This window comes from Centrocercus urophasianus, unplaced genomic scaffold (genome assembly GCF_019232065.1).
Source record: "Centrocercus urophasianus isolate 14NV4802_14NV808 unplaced genomic scaffold, USGS_Curo_1.0 seq_12, whole genome shotgun sequence".
NCBI lineage: Eukaryota > Metazoa > Chordata > Aves > Galliformes > Phasianidae > Centrocercus > Centrocercus urophasianus.
This window is the reverse complement of record NW_024884364.1, coordinates 34,924,470-34,943,678: the sequence shown is the minus strand read 5'-3', so window position 1 is coordinate 34,943,678 and position 19,209 is coordinate 34,924,470. Positions and strand designations below refer to the sequence as shown.

General features: G+C 41.8%; 1 protein-coding gene across 1 annotated transcript in view; it reads left to right on the top strand.

Annotated features, from left to right (window-relative positions):
* Positions 1–4,797: 4,797 nt before the first annotated feature.
* Positions 4,798–19,209, top strand: part of LOC122155719 (amine oxidase [flavin-containing] A-like) — a 45,960-nt gene continuing 31,548 nt past the window's right edge. Inside the window, exons 1-2 of the mRNA XM_042809812.1 lie at positions 4,798–4,928; positions 18,354–18,448. Of these exons, the coding sequence (XP_042665746.1) occupies positions 4,883–4,928; positions 18,354–18,448 (141 nt within the window). The 5' untranslated portion in view covers positions 4,798–4,882. The remainder of the gene's footprint in view (positions 4,929–18,353; positions 18,449–19,209) is intronic.

The following is a 19,209-nucleotide window of genomic DNA, read 5'->3' as shown; positions in this document are numbered from 1 at the left end:
ATCATGGCCTTAAGAAAATTCCTGACATCCAGTCGCCTGTTCTCTCCATCCCTACCCAAATCTTCCAGCTTCACAAACACAGCACAGCCACATGAGTGGTTCATTCTGCATCCAGCACAGCAGATGGGGCCAGTGACTCTGAAGCAGAGCAGAAGATGGAAAGCAGATGATTTAAGTTGAGTACAGATCCATCCTTGAAGAGCAAAAACTCTGCCAATGGTGGGGACCGGCTTAAAGCCCCTCTCTTCCCACAGCCCTACTGCCATCCCCACTGTGCTGCATCCCACTGCCACTGCCTCGCTCTTGGGATAGGCAGCACCTGGGAGCAGAGAGGGTAAGAAATACACGTCAAGAAAAGGGTTAAGTACTAAATTTTTATTGCCTGCAATAATTGCCTGGGTTATTCTTCAGAAGGTTATGGTGATAAAGAAAAAAAAAAAAACCAAAAAAAAACCTAATCAAATTGTTAATAACCACGAGTGATGATAAATTGCTTCAAGATGCTTATTCATTGATTAAAGCTTAGTGCAGGGCTTGAAATAGAGATATCCAGGAAACTGCAAGCCCCTATAATTGTTGAAAACATGCCAGTAAAGATGAATAATGATGAATAAGCACGTCCCAGCCATGTCTGTGTGCAAAAGCCTTTTTCATAGCAGTTAAGACTATTTTACCATATGGGAATGGTGATTATTTCCTGATAGTTTTGAATACATGCCTAAGTAAGAAAGTGGACTTGAAAAGCCAGGAATATACAACTCAGTCAATAATTGTGTATTAATGCTCTACAATACTGTTCACATCTTGATTCTTCCCAGTCTTTACCAAACTCTTGCATAATCTCTTTATCATTCTCCTCTTAAGACTGTCCCAGTTGACTGAAATACTTATGTATCCAAAGAACCAGAGAGAGCCAAAGAGATGACAAACATCCCCCAGGATACTCAAAGGGAACACGGGAATATGAAGGTGTAAGTTCAAGCCCCACTATCTAGTGTAATGTTTTTAATAGTTCCCAAAATGCTTCCAACAGAAGAGTGCAAGAGACAGCTTTTCCAAAACAGCCAAGCTGGAAGACGCACAAAAAACTCAGGGTTCAATGTGATGGTACAGGTGTAGCTACCATCCCTTGAAAATGTGAGAAGTTAGTTCCAACTCAAAATGAGGAGAAACAGCTCCACTGTGGGGGTAGTTCAACCTTGCAGCAAGTACCCGGAGGGGTTCTGGAATTTCCATTCTTCAATGCATTCACAACTAAGCTGGTCAAGCCCTGGGACACCTGCTCCAGTGGGATCAGCTTTGAGGAGGAGGCGGGACTGCCTCTTCCTTTCTACTTGAGAACACGTTTTCCCTATTTCCACTCACATAAATCTCCTGGAGGGACTTTGATTAGAGGTTGTTTGTTTGGATATTATGTATTGAATTTTATAGAACAGCTTTTCCTTTTCTTTTCTACTCATAGTATACAACACAGTGTATTTACGTGTGCTATTTTACCATTTGCCATTTTTATTACTGATAAAATCTATGGGGAAAAAAAATTACGGAGGACTCTGTAAACCTCCTAAGTATTGTAAACTCATTGAAGATCTAAAATCCATTGTAATACTGTCTAAGATACTGTTCCAGAATGGAAAACTGTCCGTAAAACATACTGTATCACCTATAGTTGAGGCTTGAAGTTGACGCATATCGTGCATACTGTTGTCCAACTTATGTGCTCATATCAGAACTATGAAGCCTTATGTCTGGAAGAGTTTGGGTTATTTTTTGCGGTTTTTCATGTTCCATCTTGATGTAAAGAAGAGTATTATCCGTGTCATTGAAAGAATGAGTAGATGTTGGCATGTAGATGTAGAATCAGGCTTTGCAAAATGCTTAAATATTCTCTTGAGAGCTCATCTTTATGCCTGAAAAGTAGACTGTTAATCAATACAGATCAATAAGTAATGGTAAAAATTTAAGCTGGTGGTAACACTGAAGATGGCACGTTCTAGGATATTTCAGCTGTCTCTGCTGACATTGTTAAGATACAGGAAATACTTGGCTTTAGAGGTAGCTAAGTGGCAGCTATTCTGATCTTAATGACAATCAGTCTTCAAGGTGTAATGCATTTTTGCCTTACAGCACTAAGTTTCTTTGTGTTCATCTGTTGAAAGACACTGTTAAAAATAATTAATAAGTTATCCACATGAGTCTACAACAGAGAATTATTTTTTTTATTAAAAAAAAAAAAGTTTATTTTAATGCCAGCATGTTTTGCCAGATTTGTGTTCTGATATTCAAATGCATTGGCGAAATACTGTAACTGACAACAGGAAGAAGTACAAAATATCTGTGCCTTCCCAAATGATTATGGCTAATTTTACTCATCATTCGAGGTAATAATCAGATAGAAAAATAACATGTGACCGCAGCTACTGATAACGTAACCTGAGACATTTGACTTGCTCACATCAATTACTGATAGGCAAAACACACTTAGAACAACAAAGAACTTAATGACTGCATTTATTTTTGAATAATTTTCCTTGTTTGACTAGAAATTGGTGCATTTTGGCTCATTCTTACATGACCTTTTTCATTGCAGACATAGCTGTGATGTCAAGTCAAAGTCTTGCTCTAGGATGTTCCACTGTACTACTCAACACCTCTATGTGTGGGTTGTTTATTTTATTTGTTTATTTGTTTTCTTGGTACATATGAAAATCTATGTCAGTGTTGTCATACTATATACCTTCATATTACCAATTATACATGTTCCCCAGGCTCAGTAAATAATTACTGCAACTCATTCACTGAAGCAGACGGGATATTTTGCTAGGTGTGATTTCAGCAGCAGTAGTTTCCTACACTCACCCTCCAGAGCTGCTTGCTGGTTTGTTATTTTATTTATTTTTTGGTAGTACAAAAGGAATGGGGGCCATTGGTGAGAATTTTTTTATTATTAATCTCTCTGTTCTAAGCAACAATTAACTTCTTTCTAAGTCAAATTTTACCTGCTTGGCTAACACAATGTGTGTATTTCGTACTTTGATGTCTTTTTTCATCATTAGAGCTGCGGTAGGTAAAGCCATGTGAGTCTCTACTGCTCTTAAACAAGCCAGCTGCAGCTGCATTCAGCAGCAGAGATTTTTTTGGCAACCTCATCTATCATCCAGTTATCTAGATGCACACAAGTTTCCTCATTAATGAAGAGGATGTTTTTGTTGCTTTTCACCAAACTTGGCTTCTGGATATCAAGGGAAGTGACACTTGGTGACACTTTTTGTTTGTTCAACTCCTGGTGACCCATTCAGCAGGGCCAGCAGAGCTATGAGAATGGTTCTCCGTACCACTCTCCAGAAGCAGAGTTGTTTTCCCCCAGTAAGCACAAACTGTTGGTGTGTTGCATGTTCTGCTCCAAAATACCTATCAGTAACCATCCTGGGCTGTACCCTCTGAGTTCACTTTACTCTGGCATGAAGCAGCAGCAGTCTCAGCGACAACGAGCTGCTGCATCAATTAGTGGTCTCTCTGAGAGCTCTGTCAGTTTTGCATTAATGTCTGGCACTTGTGTGCCTTCACCTCATTGAACTAGCTCTGCACACCCTCCTTTTCATAGAATAGAATCACAGAATTGTTCAAGTTGGAAAGGACTCTTAAGGGTCATCTGGTCCAATTCCCCTGCAACAAACAGGGACACCTACAGCTGCATCAGGTTGCTCAGAGCCCAGTCCAGCCTGACCTGGAGTGTTTCCAGGGACAGAGCATCCACTGCCTCTCTGGGCAACCTGTGCCAGTGACTCACCACTTGTATTGTAAAAAAAAGTCTTCCTTTTTTTAGTTTGAAAGCATTTCCTCTTGTCCTATCATAACAGTCACTGCTAAAGAGTGTCTCCTTCTTTCTTATAGCCCCCCTTTAGATACTGGATACTTTTAGATAGCGGATACTTTTCCCAGTACCTATTTTTACTTTGAAAGAAGAACTATTATTCTGTGTCTCCTACTCTTGATCCTCATGAAGATTAGTGGTTTCATACATATTTTTGCCTCTGGTCACTGCTGTCTTGCTTTGGCATAATTAGAACAAATCAGAAGCCCTAACTGTCTCAGCTGTGGGAAAGCCAAAGCATTTCTGTGGGCACTGCCTGTGTAGCATCAAACTCCCATTCATTCCTTCGGTCCTGCTCAAGCATGGAGGTGATTGCGGAATCCAACATCTCTTGGAACTTATATCAGTATTTATCATGAAGTGGCATTGGGATTTCCTACAATTATGTGAATTTTAAAGGTCTTCCGTGCTTACCTGGAAGGCAATACACAGGCAGTCTGCCTATTTTTTCTACTTAGCTGCCCGGAGATGACATTTACACTTCAGCAATAAAAGTGGGCGAGCTGCAGAATGCACCACGACCTCACCACCAGAGCATAGTAGTACAAGTACAAACAGAACCGGTATTTTGCCAACGAGCTGTTATTGCGGGCATCCTCGTGGGGAATACGTGAAGGTTAATGCTTCATTCGGCGGCTCACGAGGGCTGTTTGATTCTAACAAATGCTCAGGCTTTGCTGCTGCCACCTGCAACCTCATTTCCACGCATCTCCAGGTATCCCATGCTTATTGTCAGCTCTGATCAGCACGGTGACAACAGAGCAGACGCTGCGTCACCCTCGACCACCTCGCACCGCGCCCAAAGCGGGACCCGACCGCCCCGTCGGGCCGGGAGCGTGGCGAACAGCGGGAGGGGCGTGGCTTATCGAGGCTCCGCCCCCTGGCGGCTCCCATTGGCAGGCGGGGCGGGCGGGACGGCGCGGCTCTGTCCGTCCGCCGGGAGCCGGTCCCGAGCCGCCGCCGCGGAAGGGCGGGTTGAAGGCAACGACCGGAGAGGGCGGCAGCAGTATGGCCGAGCCGTACGACGTGGTGGTGGTCGGGGGCGGTATCTCAGGTGGGTTCGAGAGGGCGCGGCGTCGGTCTTTAGCGGGACATCCCCGCCGGGAGCGGTCCCGAAGCTCATCCAGGGCTGGAGGACGGTGCCTGGTGCTGCGAAGCGCCCGCCTGAGTGCCCGGGATCTCCCTTTCCATGGTGGTATCTCGGGGGATTGAGCGGTCGTTCATACGAGGTCGGGTCTGCGGTGGCTCCGGGTCCACTTGGATGGGAAAACCGGGAAAAAAAAAGGAAAAAAATCCCATGTTGGCGTCTAGGATGTGTCCGCTTCCCGTGTTGGTTTGCACATTTTGCTCGTCAGAGGGAAATCTGTAGGAAAAAGTGACTTTCTAACGTCTACAGGTGTGGAAGTGTGCAGGGATACATGCTGGAGGGTTTGCATCTCGAGAACGATGGTGTTTTTCATCGGTGCTTCTTTGGGTAGCTCGTGCAGTGCGGGTGTTGGTGCTCTTTTGCTAAATGCCGCGGAAGGGTGGCTGGGAATACCCGCACTGACAGATCGGTCGCTACAGGTGGTGTTGCTGAGAGATGCGCCCTGCAGACGGCTGAGTTCCCCACAGCGATGGGTGCTTCATTCCTTATCAGAACAAAAGTGCGTCCCAAAATGCGGCTCAGATCCACTTTCCAGTGAAGCTGTGGTGCCCCATCCCTGGATGCATTCAAGGCCAGGTTGGATGGGGTCCTGGGCAGCCTGAGCTGGTGGGGGGCAGCCCTGCCCACGGTAGAGGTTGGGGCTGAGTGGGCTCTGAGCTCCCTTCCAACCCAAATCATTCTGTAATTCTGTGATTAAACTGCAATGAATTTATAAGCAAAGCAGCATGGCTTTTTGGTTTTACCAGGCACCTGGATATTTTCCTGATAGCACAAGTCATTTGCTCTTCATCTTTGAAGTTCCTGTAAGGCACGCAGTCCACTTAGGGAATTACCACCCATAATGTGTGATCTGAATATGGTTTCTAGGACTCTGTGAAGCTTTTCATCCCTGGAGGGCACTTTGCTCCTCTGGCTTTCCAATCTACAGTAGTGTTTTAGAAATTACACTGGGCTTTTCTATTTCGCATCTTGACTCATAGTGTGAGCATCAGTAAGTTAGTTTGGAACAGTTCATGGATTAAAGCCTGCTGTCAATGGAGCCCAGCTGGAAATTTCAAGGTGTTGCAATCCATGAAAATTTGTCAGAGGAATTACGAGGACAAGTAAACATCACAACCCTCTTGAGGTACAGGAACATTTTCCTTGCCAATGGAAACCCTTATGTCATGCCAGTGGCATAGTTTACCTCTTAAGGATTAGGACATATATCACTTAAAGAAAGAGACTGTAGAAAGATGAACAATAAATGCCTTATTTCATAATTAATCCATCTCTAGTACAGAGTACCAATTGTAGCTGGGCACAGTAATTCCTATCAGCTCTTGATTTGTTTTAGTTTTCACACAGCTGCTCAGTCTGTACTAAAATACCTATACCTCAGCTACATATGAGTGCTGATTTCTGCTCATATAAATGCATATCTAAGATTTCAGTTCTGGTGAGATAAACAGTAAAATATGGTCCAGTATGGGCAGGATTTCCCCTTCTACATCTCTCTTATCCCAGAGCTGACTTGCTGCTGCTTGTTTCTCTGAAGATACATTTGCAGATGGCTCATCTGGTAAGGTTACTCTCTCCTCTGCTACTGTTACATCCTTAATACTCTTTACTTTATGCTTACCAGGAATGATAGGAAACATTGGGGTAAACCAGTTCTTTAATATATGAAATGTATATGAGGGGCATGCTTGCTATGTTGTGAGAGCTTCCCAGATGAGACAGTGGCTTTTTAAAGTATTCATACAGTGCCTAGCAAAACACATTTCAAATCCTGACTGGCACCTCTGGAGGTAACTGTTCCTTGGAGTGAGGAATGGTCTTGAGAGATAGTGTCTGTAAAAGCCAATGCAGTCTTCTTGCCCATCCTCCTCCTGGCCTCTGCATACACACATCCATATGCAGTCATTGCCAGGGTTATGAAATCAGCTCTGCACCTGTAGGAAGGGTGTAAGCTGGACACCAGGAGTGCTTCTTGCATTGAGCCCTTTGTGGTGGGAAGAACTCTTATAAGAACTCCGTTTTGGTGGCTTCTGTTACTGGGATCTTTCTGCTGTACTCTGTAGAGTTGTGTTCAAGCTGTCCCGACTGCCTGAACAAGTACCTCTGGACCCCTGCAGAGAGGGAGCTGCAGAGCTTGGGCTTAATGTTTGTGTGCACGTTAGAAGGATGGTGGCCAGTAAAAGCCTCAGGAACATGTTTGCATCATGCTTAATGGATAGTGTCCACCTTTTACAGTTAATGGTAATTATTACATTTTATAATCAAGCATCTTACATAAATTGATACACGGAGTTACTTTCCTCATACCCATGGGGAATTCACCTGTATACACCTAGAATATTGTTCCCTTTTTCTCTTTAGAGGACTTTCTAATGAACTGAAGAAGCTCTTCTGATTTGAACCAATTGTGACTCTTCAGTTGTGCATTTTGGTTTAGACTATGACACCCTGTCATTTGTCAAGGACAGTAAACTGACAGTGTTTGACACACCATGAACTTGTCTCTTATTAGCTAGCAGTATTCAGGTTAGATATTAGGAAACATTTATTCTTAGGAAGAGTGATGAGGCAGTGGCACAGGCTGCCCACTGAGGTAGTGGAGTCACCGTCCCTGGAGGTGTTCAAGGACCATGTGGATGTAGCACTGAGGGACGTGGGCAGTGGACGTGGTGAGGATAGGTTAGTGGTTGGTCTAGAGATGGTCTTAGAGGTCTTTTCTAATGTTAATGATTCTGATTCTTTAAGTTGCTGTCATACCTGATACACTGTCCCAATCCCATCTCCACTACTCGTTTCCCAAGCTAAGTCCACAATTACAGGGGTCTCAGTTTTCAGCTCTGTAGCCCTAGGATGGAGTGTACCCCATTCCTTTGATACATGAAGTGGATTGCAAGGAGCTTCAGCATACTTGCTCACTCCTTAAAGACTGCATGTTAATGGTTGAGCAGCCCTGAGCGCTCTGAGAGTTTACTGAACACTCAGATATTTCAGCTTTTAAGAGCTAGAAAACAATCCTCAGAGCTTTCTAACTAACCTAACTGGCACATATTTTCCTATGGATAACAAAACGCCTCATATTGACTCAAAGGCTACCTCCTTGCCAAATTTCAAGTTGCTGCTGCTAGTACTTCCAAAGCAGGAAAAAAAGATTTTCCAGCCAAAAAAGAATCAGCATAAGAACCACACCCTGAAAGTTCAGGATTGAATTGAATTGAAGTAATCCCAGATATAAATACAAAATGGGAGAAGAACTCCTTGAGAACTACCCTATTGAGAAGGATTTAGGGGTTCTTGCTGATGAAAAACTGAACATGAGGCAGCGGTGTGCTCTTGCAGCCTGGAAGGCCAATGGTATTCTGGGTTCCATCTAAAGAGGGGTGGCCAGAAGGGTGAAGGCGATGATTGTCCCCCTCTGCTCAGCTCTTGTGAGGCCCCATCTGGAGTACTGCATCCAGGCTTGTGTTCCCCAGTACAAGAAGGACGTGGAGTTCTTGGAATGGATCCAGAGGAGGGCCACTAAGATGATCAGAGAGATGAAGCATCTCTTCTATGAAGAAAGGTTGAGGGAACTGGGCTTGTTCAGCTTGGAGAAGAGAAGGCTCCGAGAACATCTCATAGTGGCCTTCCAGTATTTGAAAAGAATGTATAAACTGGAGGGAGAACGACTGTTTACGGTGGTGGATAGTAATAAGACGAGGGGGAATGGTCTTAAACTGAGACAGGGAAGGTTTAGGTTAGATATTTGGAGGAAATTTTTCACTCAGAGGGTGGTGACACACTGGAACAGGTTGTCCAAGGAGGTTGTGGATGCCCCATCCCTGGAAGCATTCAAGGCCAGGCTGGATGTGGCTCTGGGCAGCCTGGTCTGGTGGTTGGTGATCCTGCACGTAGCAGGGGGGTTGAAGCTAGATGATCTTTGAGGTCCCAGGCCATTCTATGATTCTATGAAGACGGGCTGAAAGAGCTGGGCTTGTTCAGGCTGGAAAAGAGTAGGCTGTGGAAAGACCTTAGTGGGGCCTTCCAGTATTTAAAAGGAGTTTATAAGCATGAGGGAAATCAACTTTTTACAAGGGTAGATAGTGACAGGACAAGGGGGAATGATTTTAAACTAAAGGAGGGAAGATTTAGATTAGATGTTGGGGAAAGTTTTTTACTGAGGAAGTGGTAAGGTGCTGGCACAGGCTGCCCAGAGATGTTGTGGATGCCCCATCCCTACAGGTATTCAAGGCCAGGTTGGATGGGGCCCTGAGCAATCTGTTCTAGTGCTTGATCTAGAGATTGGTGACTCTGGCTGTCAGGGGGGTTGGAACTTTATGTTCCCTGAGGTCCCATTCAACCCACGCTATTCTATGATTTCTGTGATAAATAGTTCAAAATGGGGAAAAGAAGGATGTAAACAAAATATCCCAACTTTTTCACTAGGAAGTTTGGACTGTATTTACATGCCAATCTCAATTTACATATGAAATTTAAGACATTTAAAGCCCAGTTTATCAAACATATGGATAATTAAGGCTGATTATACACATAATGCAGAACAGGTATATCAGATATGGACAAATATAGCCAAAAGCAAGCAAGTTGAAGGCAACTAGCATGCAAATATTCTGGAAGTGTTTTCAGCACATTGCATTACGAGAACAAAGTACAAGGGAAACACTGCCACAATTGAAACTTGCACTGAAGACTGTCATTCTTTGACACAGATAGTTCTTATTTCCAAATAAAAACATGTTTGTTCCTAGCTAGAAACAAGGAGCTCTCATGGCTGAAGAAAACAGATGCTTAGATTTGCCAGCCACAGGAAGGAATCAGCAGTGTTTTCTGTTGCATTTATAGAGGAGTCGAAAGGCCATGAATTGTAGGGGAAGCTCAAATGTAAAAATGCTAGTAATTAGTCTTTATATTGAAATAAAACATATGATATGCTATGCGATTGGTTTTATTATCCCTTCCGTGGAAGAATACTTTGGCATTTCCTGCTTCATGATTTGCGATCAACAACTCCATTACTTGAGCTACCTACGCCTTGGCTGTAGACTTGGAATGAACTACTGAATAATGAGATGCAGATTTTTCCTTTCTTGCTATATTGGCAGCACAATTTACACTGTATACTGCTCAAATTGTTTTGACAGCATACAAACCTGCTGGTGGGTGGTAGTGTCAGATAAACTGTCAAACACACAGTTACTGGTAGAAGATATAATTCAGTTGCACCTGTGTAAATCTGGAGTAGTTTTCTATAGTTCTTTTTTCTAATGCTACCTCCAGAATTTGTCCTTGAAAGAATGCAGTACCTGCCTCCTAAAATGTGTTTCTCTTTTTACATGTGCCCTGTGCTGGGCTCTGGTTACATGATTTGTTCCTGCTTGCTTTCGATATCTAACAGAAAAAGCAGCAGTCAGTGATAATGTTGTCATTCGGAGTGAGACATTCCTCTGTGCCGTGTTTTTGGATGGAGGAGTAAATGTTGCACAGAGCTCTCTGCTCCCTGTGTACTGCTAGCAAGCTGAATGCCATTAAGTGAAGAATTTACTGCAGGAACAGAACAATGGACACCTCTCCGCCCATAAAAGAAAGTGTTAAGGACATTATGTACACTGCTTACAAATAAGCAAAATACGAATTTCCATTTGTCTCTTTTCTTCATTATATATTCCTATGTTTTGCTACCACAAACACAAAATCTTATGACTATGGGGCATGTTCGTTTTTTTTTTTTTTTTGTGAAGACATGCCTTTGTGTTATGCTCACTGCAAGATATTCAGTATTGGCCAAAACATATTTGGGATGCCAAGTACAGAAATATTAGAGAGTGGTGAGGCGCTGGCACAGCTGCCCAGAGAAGCTGTGGTGCCCCATCCTTGGAGGCTCAAGGCCAGGTTGGATGGGGCCCTGGGCAGCCTGAGCTGGTGGGGGGCAGCCCTGCCCATGGCTGGGGTTGGGGTGGGTGGGTTTTGAGGTCCCTTCCAACTTAAGACATTCTGTGGTTGTATGACTCTATTTTCTTTGTCTTTCATCACATTCTTGATGTGGTTTTCTATGGAAGATGTATCATTTATAAACTTCACCTAACAGAGGTGGTAACCTAAGTGATCACATCTGTTTCTGTTACTGAATGAAGCATGTGCTCCTTTGGTTTCTGGTAAAAATATAAAATAAAATAGTATATACAGCTGTGTGATTCATTGATTAGCAAATTCAGTGTTCCTAGAAGCATGCTATAAATCTATGGTTTGTCATTGGGAAGCAGGTTTTGCACCACACTCCAGGCTTAGCTACAAGTTGTTGAAAGGTGGCAAACAATGCTCCTGTTAGCTCAGTTAAGACGCAGTCTTAAGAGCGTTATTTACTCCAGCAAGCAAAAGAAACAGCCAAGTTGTTAGGGCATATATCAAAATATGGTACCATAATAAAACTAGGGATGGGACAGGCATTATGTCCGTCCCACGAATACCAGTGTTGATGTTTTCAGTATTTGTGGTAATGATATCGATCATGGTTTTGCAGCAATTTTTTTTCCCACAGATTTATTTACCTGACAATTACTGTTTCACTAATAGAAATTTATTCTGCCTGCTGATCAAAGTAAAAAGAACTGTGCATGAGCACCTTAGCTGTTTACATAAATTAGGTGCTGCCAAACTACAAATATTTTCATGTGAGGAGGAGAATGCTCCCTTGTAAACTCTGTGCTAGCTAACCTTTTTCTGCCTCTATATTTGGGGCATAGAGGAAGTTATATTGGGGAGATAAGTTTACTGCAGCCAGGTTTTGGACCTGAAAATTGCATGGGTATGTATGTAGGAGTGGAATCATCCTCTGAGTACAATCTGCTCCTCTTCATGTGCACTGTGTTTCTGTTAACATTGTCCATGAGAAACTGTCTTTGTACCCTCCAGGACACAGTTTGCATCTATTAAAAGTATTTGGACAGTAGTGCTATTGAAACTAGCCAGAGTGGCTTGCTCTTAGTTCAGCAGTGTTCTCTGAGACAGAAAATACTTGTTCCTTTATGTGGAAATCTTAAGTGAATCAACTGGATTATGTTTGATGGAGGTTGAAGGGGAAAATTGATATATACGAAAATCAGAAAACAAGAAAATGCAGAAGTGCACCCTCATCCCCAGTTGCAAATACACTAAAACAGGGATGAAAAAGCTCACAGAAAGACCAAAAGCAGTCTCCAACAAACAGGAAGCTAGCAGTGGCATTCTGGTGTTAGGCAACGCTAAAAGGAGAAATGAATATAGGCATGTGATCAGTGCTGTGTATTCTTGCTGTTCTGTGCAAATTTAAGGGAGTGTAATTTAATTAACAAGATCTTTTACTCAATTTCAGTGGCAATTTTAGATCAGACAGACTTGCAGTATGGAAACAATGCCTTCATTATCAGCCTTCTGTGTGTTGCTGTCCATTAGTGATTTCTCTGAAGCCAGTTTGATGCAATTGAGTACACTTTGCCTGTATTTTAAAACTCAAGGTGTACCAAAAATTTTCTGCAAAATCTTGTGGGGAAGAAGGACAATAAGGAGAAAGGAAGAGAGATTTTACTCTATAATCATGATAGAAATGTTTTGCATCTGTTATTGGCAGGTTCGTGTTTACTTGGCAAGGTGGCTTTGGGTTGAATAACAAGACATAATTCTCAGGTGGCTGTTGCCAGATTTAATTACTCAATTGTATGTTGAAAAAATTAGACTTTCCATTAGTGGAAGAGAAACAACGATCTCAGTGTTAGCATGCTGTTACAGTGGAACTTTAATGAGGATATATTGACAATTGCTTTACATTACTGATGTAAATTAGAATAATGAGCAAAAAGGTCTAAAAATTATTCCACTGTTAAGATCAGGAAAATATTAAGACTTTCCATAATGATTTTGTCCTTAAGTTATTCAATTAAAGCTTGCTAGAAAATGACAACAGTGAGCTTGTAGCCTTTCATAGAAGATAATGATCTCACTTCATGTATGGAAGGGTAATGAAGAAAGATTTAAAGAAGGAATATTTTATTAAGTTGGTTTTGGTAAACTTTCACCCTGCCATTGGTTGCATAAAAGGCAAATACACTTTGTGTAAGAAACCAGCAAATAAACAATACATCCAGAAAAACAGCAGACAGTTGCCTTTTCCATGGTAACAGTTAATTTTCTCTTTGTTTTGGAGTGCTCGATGTGACACAGCTTGGCCTCAGTTTGAAAGGTTAAAAGCCCCTGAAAAATCAGGCTTCTTTAATACACTGAAATGCCTCATGTACTTAAGAGTGCCTTCCAGACTTCATGCCCATAGCATGATCTTTTTCACCAGGTATATGAGTGCCTGGAGGCAGTGTAAGAGGTTTCACTAGGCTGTGCTGTAGTGAACTTCACGCTGGCTGCAGCTAACCAAGGTAGAGCTCATGGTGAGTGAGCATGACTTGTAATAGGGAAGATGGAGCCTGGTGAGAGACACGCAGCCGTGCCTTGCAGGATATTTGTGACAGAGTACCCATACTGTAGAGATTGGCCTCTTCTCCCAGGTAACAGTGATAGGACAAGATGTAATGTTGTTAAGCTGTATCAGGAGAGCTTCTGGTTGGATATTGGGGAGAATTTCTTCTCAGAAAGAGTGGTGAGGCAGTGGCACAGGTTGCTCAGGGAGGTGGTGGAGTCACCACACCCGGGAGGTGATCAAGAGCCGTGTGGATGTGGCACTGAGGAACATGGGCAATGGGCATGGTGAGGATCGGCTAATGGTTGGACTAGATGGTCTTAGAGGTCTTTTGTAACCTTAATGATTCTATCATTCATGCATAGTGCTGGTGAGCTGGCTTTCAGTTCAAATATCTAGTTGTTACTCAGCTGATGCAAGTTATCTGAAGAGAAGGGAGAGGGATCCAAAACTTTTAGCCTTGGTGTTGTGATGGTCAGAACTGTTCTCTGCCTGGCTTGGTGATGTTTTCATGATTTTAGATTGCTCCCACTCCCTTTCATTGTGGACACTGCCCTCATATATTTTGCAAATGCTCAATATCCATCTTGTTAGAAGTGCTGTCTCTAGGACAGATGCTGGTAATTTTTGCCTCCTATCATGACATCATGGGATCTGGTGAACTGGATTTACAGACTACATATTTTGAAAAGTACAATTACTCTTCTGTACAATTCTATCACGTTTCCAATAAAGTAACATCTTTTTATGATTTTTTTTTTTATCTCACACCATTGGTGTCATAGAACTCTGTTTAGATGCCCCATATTAATCCTTATAATGAGGGAATTTGGAATGATTCTAATTAATGTTTCTCATACAAATGCTTCCCTATTTCATAGGGAAACACTTCCCATGTTACAAGGCTCTGATGGGAGTTGAGTTGAAGTCTCTTAAGCCCCAGCCTTGGACTCTATCTGTAGGGAGGATCTTTTCTCTCCTATCAGGAGGCAGGCATGCTGTGTAGTATACCCATAGAATCATAGATTCATAGAATCCTTAGAGTTGGAAAGGACATTTATAGGTCATCTGTGGGAATACAAGAAAAACTATTCAGAGCAGCAGCTGTGAAGCAAGACAAATAGTAGTCATCTAGTCCAACTTTCCTGTCATGAACAGGGGCATCCACAGCTAGATCAGATTGCCCAGAGCCCAGTTCAGCCTGGCCTTAAGTCTCCAGGGATGGGGCATCCACCACATCTCTAGACAGCTGGTTCCAATGCTTCACCATTCTCACTGTAAAATACTTTTTCCTTCTATCTAAACTAAATCTACCCTCTTTAAGCTTGAAATCATTTCTCCTTATTCTATCAGAACAGACCCTGCTAAAGAGTGTGTCCCCTTCTTTCCTGTAGCTCCCTTTTAGCTAATGAAAGGCTGATTTTCCTTCAGACCACATACAGAATCCAGTATTGTTCTCTGTTTCATCCATGGTGTATGCCTGATAGTCTGCAGATTGGCATGAAATCATCTCAAATTCTTTTTTTTTTTTTTTTTTTAAACTGTATCCAGTGTTTTCATGCACTTGAAACCACTTTGCTTGATATCATTATGACAATTTTCTGAAATGAAGGCAGCAGCAGTATGATCTGTGACTGCAGCAATTCTGTGCCCTTAACAGCACTGCAGAATCAATTGGAGAAGAGCTTTCTTGTGTGGTGTCTTCAGACACAGAGAGCCTGGTATGAGATTGCCATAGAAACCCTTGTGGAGGATGTATAAGTCATCCGGCTTTGTTTATTCTGATCTAATAACAAGTGAATTTCTCCAGCCAGATACTTCAAATGAAGCACGGTTTTGGCAGGCTCTTTTCATCTTTCTAAAGCAGAGAGTATTTCGTACTTGTAGAGTGTACGGAATGAGCATGGCCAGCAATCTGGGGTCCTTTGCAGCTTTATCTCTAGGCCAGACTCAGAGGCTGTGGAGGAGTCAACCAGCACAACACCAATCTAGGATATTGGAAGCCATGATGATGACGGGAGGAATCACAGGGTGAGGAAAACATCTCCAAGTGCAGTGTGGTGAAAGGCTGTGAAACAGTGCCAGCTGCAGTCACAGGAAGGGCCCTACGTGTGCTTGTCAGGGCATAGGTCTCCAGCTTAGGAAGAAGAAGGCACTCAGGTGGGGTGGCAGTGGTAGAAATATCTGTCCTCTGCTCGTACAAGCATACACAAGTGTATCAGTGAAGTGTCTTGCTTGAGTCCCGACTGTAGCCTGGGAGTTCACAGCCCACTGCTTGGCATGGCTTGGTGTGCCATGCTTGAAGGACAACTTGGATATTGCGTCTGGTTTCAGAGCAACGTGTGGTGAGGGGGCATGGCAATCTCTTTTGAGGCTAGTTAGCCCATGTCTCAAAAGCACACAGGCTTTTTTGACCTGTGGGGTTCTTAACATGCATGTGGAGGCACCTCTCTGTAGTGCACTTCAGTTCAAACTGGAAAGGAGCTGAAGAGTTGAGTTCAGTAGCTGTGTGTAGACATTGTCTGCATGTGAGTGTTCTTGCTAGTCCTCCATTCTCAAAGAAAATTGTGTCTGTGCTTCAAACAAACAAATGCACAGTAACACTCTTCCATCAGCATATTTTGTCTTCTCCCCAGCCCCTATCCCTGCCTACCTTTTTTTCTGGTTTTATTCTATTAAGAAAAGAAAACTATTTTAATTTGGGATTGCTCTATTTACTTATTTATTTTTTTATGTTCTGCATAAATATACATATTTTTATATTTGACCTTTTGAGTCTAATCTTCAGCTTTTAATTTTGGGGAGATAAAACTATCACCACCTCTGCTTATGCTGTGTCATTGGCCTTTTCAAGTTTCGTAAACCTGAATTTACAAATTGGCACTGTTTTTAATTCTCAGTCAGGCTCTCTGCCAACTGCCATTATCACTGTCCTGGTGTATCTCTTGTCCTTTTCCAGTCTCTATAGCTCTGAAGCCGGGCTTGTGTTATTTTATTTTTTTCTTTTTTCCATTGGTCCACAGTGATTCTTGGGTTAACAATAACAAATCTAAAAGTCTATTTGGCTGGAGTGCAAGATTAACGAATAAGCAGGATAGAAGACCACAGTCATTTTACCACGTGTTCTCCATACTTTAGCTGCCTTTCTTTATTAGGACACATCATATAATTAAGGTATGAACCAACATTCAAGTTAACTTTCAACCTAATTCACTGAAATCATTATTCTTTCTAAAGAACTATTGTGTGGTTATAACTGTTGTATACAGTATGAAATAAGAGACAAGCTTGTCAGTCTTTGACACCAATGAGGTTATTGGATTTGCATACAGTCATTTTTTTTCATACCTAGACCAGATTTTCTGCCATTTCATATTCCTATGCATATTTTCAAAAAACATGCATCTGTCCAATATCTATGCATCTTATATATAGAGACTTTCTTGTAAAAGAATTACCATTTGTGCCTGAGTGTCTAATTCATGAAGAATATATAAATTCAAGTTTCCATTTTATGTGTTTAGGAAATCCGAGTTTTTGTGACAGTAACCAGCGCAAATTTTTGAAAAAAATAATTCTTCCAAATATAAAAATATTTATTTATAAGAAAATGCTGCAGTTTGCATTTCCAGCACTGAAGACTTATGTTGTCTATGTTTATGCTGAGGATGAGAACACTATCAGCAAAATGACTTAAGAGAGAACAATAACTATAATTAACTGTCTTGTCTGTAGTCTTTAATGCAAGAAAAGTTATTGAAAAAAATTATATCAATGAATAAGATGTTCACTTCTACTGAGAAATTTTTTGTCAGTGTAAGACATCTGAACTTCCTCTCTTCTTGCTTCCATTAAATCCTGTCCCACTACCATATTAAAAGATCACATACACAGAAGTTTATGGGCTGTTCTATATTGTCCTCAGTATAAATGAGTACTCTTGGCGCTGCTCAGAACCTTAGAATGATTCCTCTCATCTGACCTTTTAAGTCTTGTATTCTTTGTGGGCTCACAAACAGTTGCTTTTAATCAAATTTTGAAGTAGTGTAATATATATGAATATAATATTATTTTACTACAGGGTATATTAGATGTTCTGATCAATAAGTCTGGCTTTTGTGTACTTAAGGAGGGGAAACAACTCCAGAGGAACAATGCTTCAGTGCCAAATTGCCCTACAGGACAATGGGATAATCTGATTTCAGAAACTCATGATTGCCTTTAACAATTTCATTTCTCATTTATAAAAAGCGAAGAGGACTTCTGTCCGATTGAATTTTTGGTTCTCTGTAGTGTGTCTATCACAAAATCCCATAATTAGATAATTTCTGCTGAGAGGGTAATTCCTTTTATAAAGTACCTACATAGAGGCTATTTGATTGCCACGATCAAACTCTGTTGTTTAAAATTAATCTTGACAGTGAAGCAGACTTTATTTCTGTATATAAGTGAGGACAATGGACAGCAGCAGAGTGGAGAGTTGGGTGAGAGAAGAAATGTGCTAGAACATATCTCTTTCATAAATTACTATTCCTATCACTCTAGCCACACAAGCTCCATGTGGTAGACTCCCCCTTTCAATGCATTACACAAAAGAAAAATGAGATGCATGCCCGTAACAACAGAGATTAATTTCTTTAAAAAGCCAAAAATGCTAACCCAGAGGAGGCAACTGAAATCTCTGGAACGTTGTTTATGCAGTTGCTTTTCATATGCAGCTAAGCAGCAGTCATGTGATTTCTGTGATAAGACACCGTGAAAAGTTTCAGAATTCTTGCAGGAATCTTTGAAAACATTGTTATGGTTCCTGACCATGAAGACTTGATTCAGCTTTGGACCGTTATGTTTAATAGTTGCCCCTTGGTTTAGAGCACACTATCTTTTTTTTTTTGTAGGCTTGTCAGCTGCCAAGTTGCTCTATGAGTTTGGACTCAATGTGGTAGTGCTCGAGGCCCGGGACAGAGTTGGAGGAAGGACATTCACCATCAGGGTAGGTGCTTCCTTAAATTTGTGACTCTCTCACTTGTGCTGGTCTATGGTACTGCAAATGTCACACCTGTCTTCCAGAAGGGCAAGAAAGAGGGTTCAGGGAACTACAGGCCTCAAGAGGATTCAGGGAACTACAAGTCAATCAATTTCTAGACATATGGACAAGAAATGTACCAGTCTGCACGGATTCAGGAAGGGGAAGTCATACTTGATAACTTATGATGAAATGACTATCATGATAGACAGTGGGAGAGCAGTGGATGCTGTCTGCCTGGACCTCAGCAATTTAGCAGTGTCTTCCATAACGTCCTCATAGAGAAAATATGAAATATGGGTAGTTAAGCCAATAGTGTGATTGAAAACCATCTAAATGGAGGGTCCCAAAGGTTGGTGAGCACTTCTATGAAGTGTGGAGTGAGACGTGTACCTAATGGTGTATCTGAGGGGTCCCATCCTGTTCAATGTATTCATTAATTTTGCTAGGAACATTTAGATTGGAAAAGATCCATAAGATCCTGAAGTCCAACCATAACTTAATACTAATTCCTGTCCTCCAGCACCACCATCTACACAGCTCTTAAATACCTCTGAGGATGGCACCTCTACCACTTCCCTGGACAGCTTGTTCCTATGCCAAACCATCCTTTCCATATAGAAATTCTTCTTGATATCCAGTCTAAACCTCTTGTAACACAACTTGAGACTACTTCATTGTGTCCTATTGCTTCTTACTTTAGAAAAGAAATCGACTCTCACATTGCT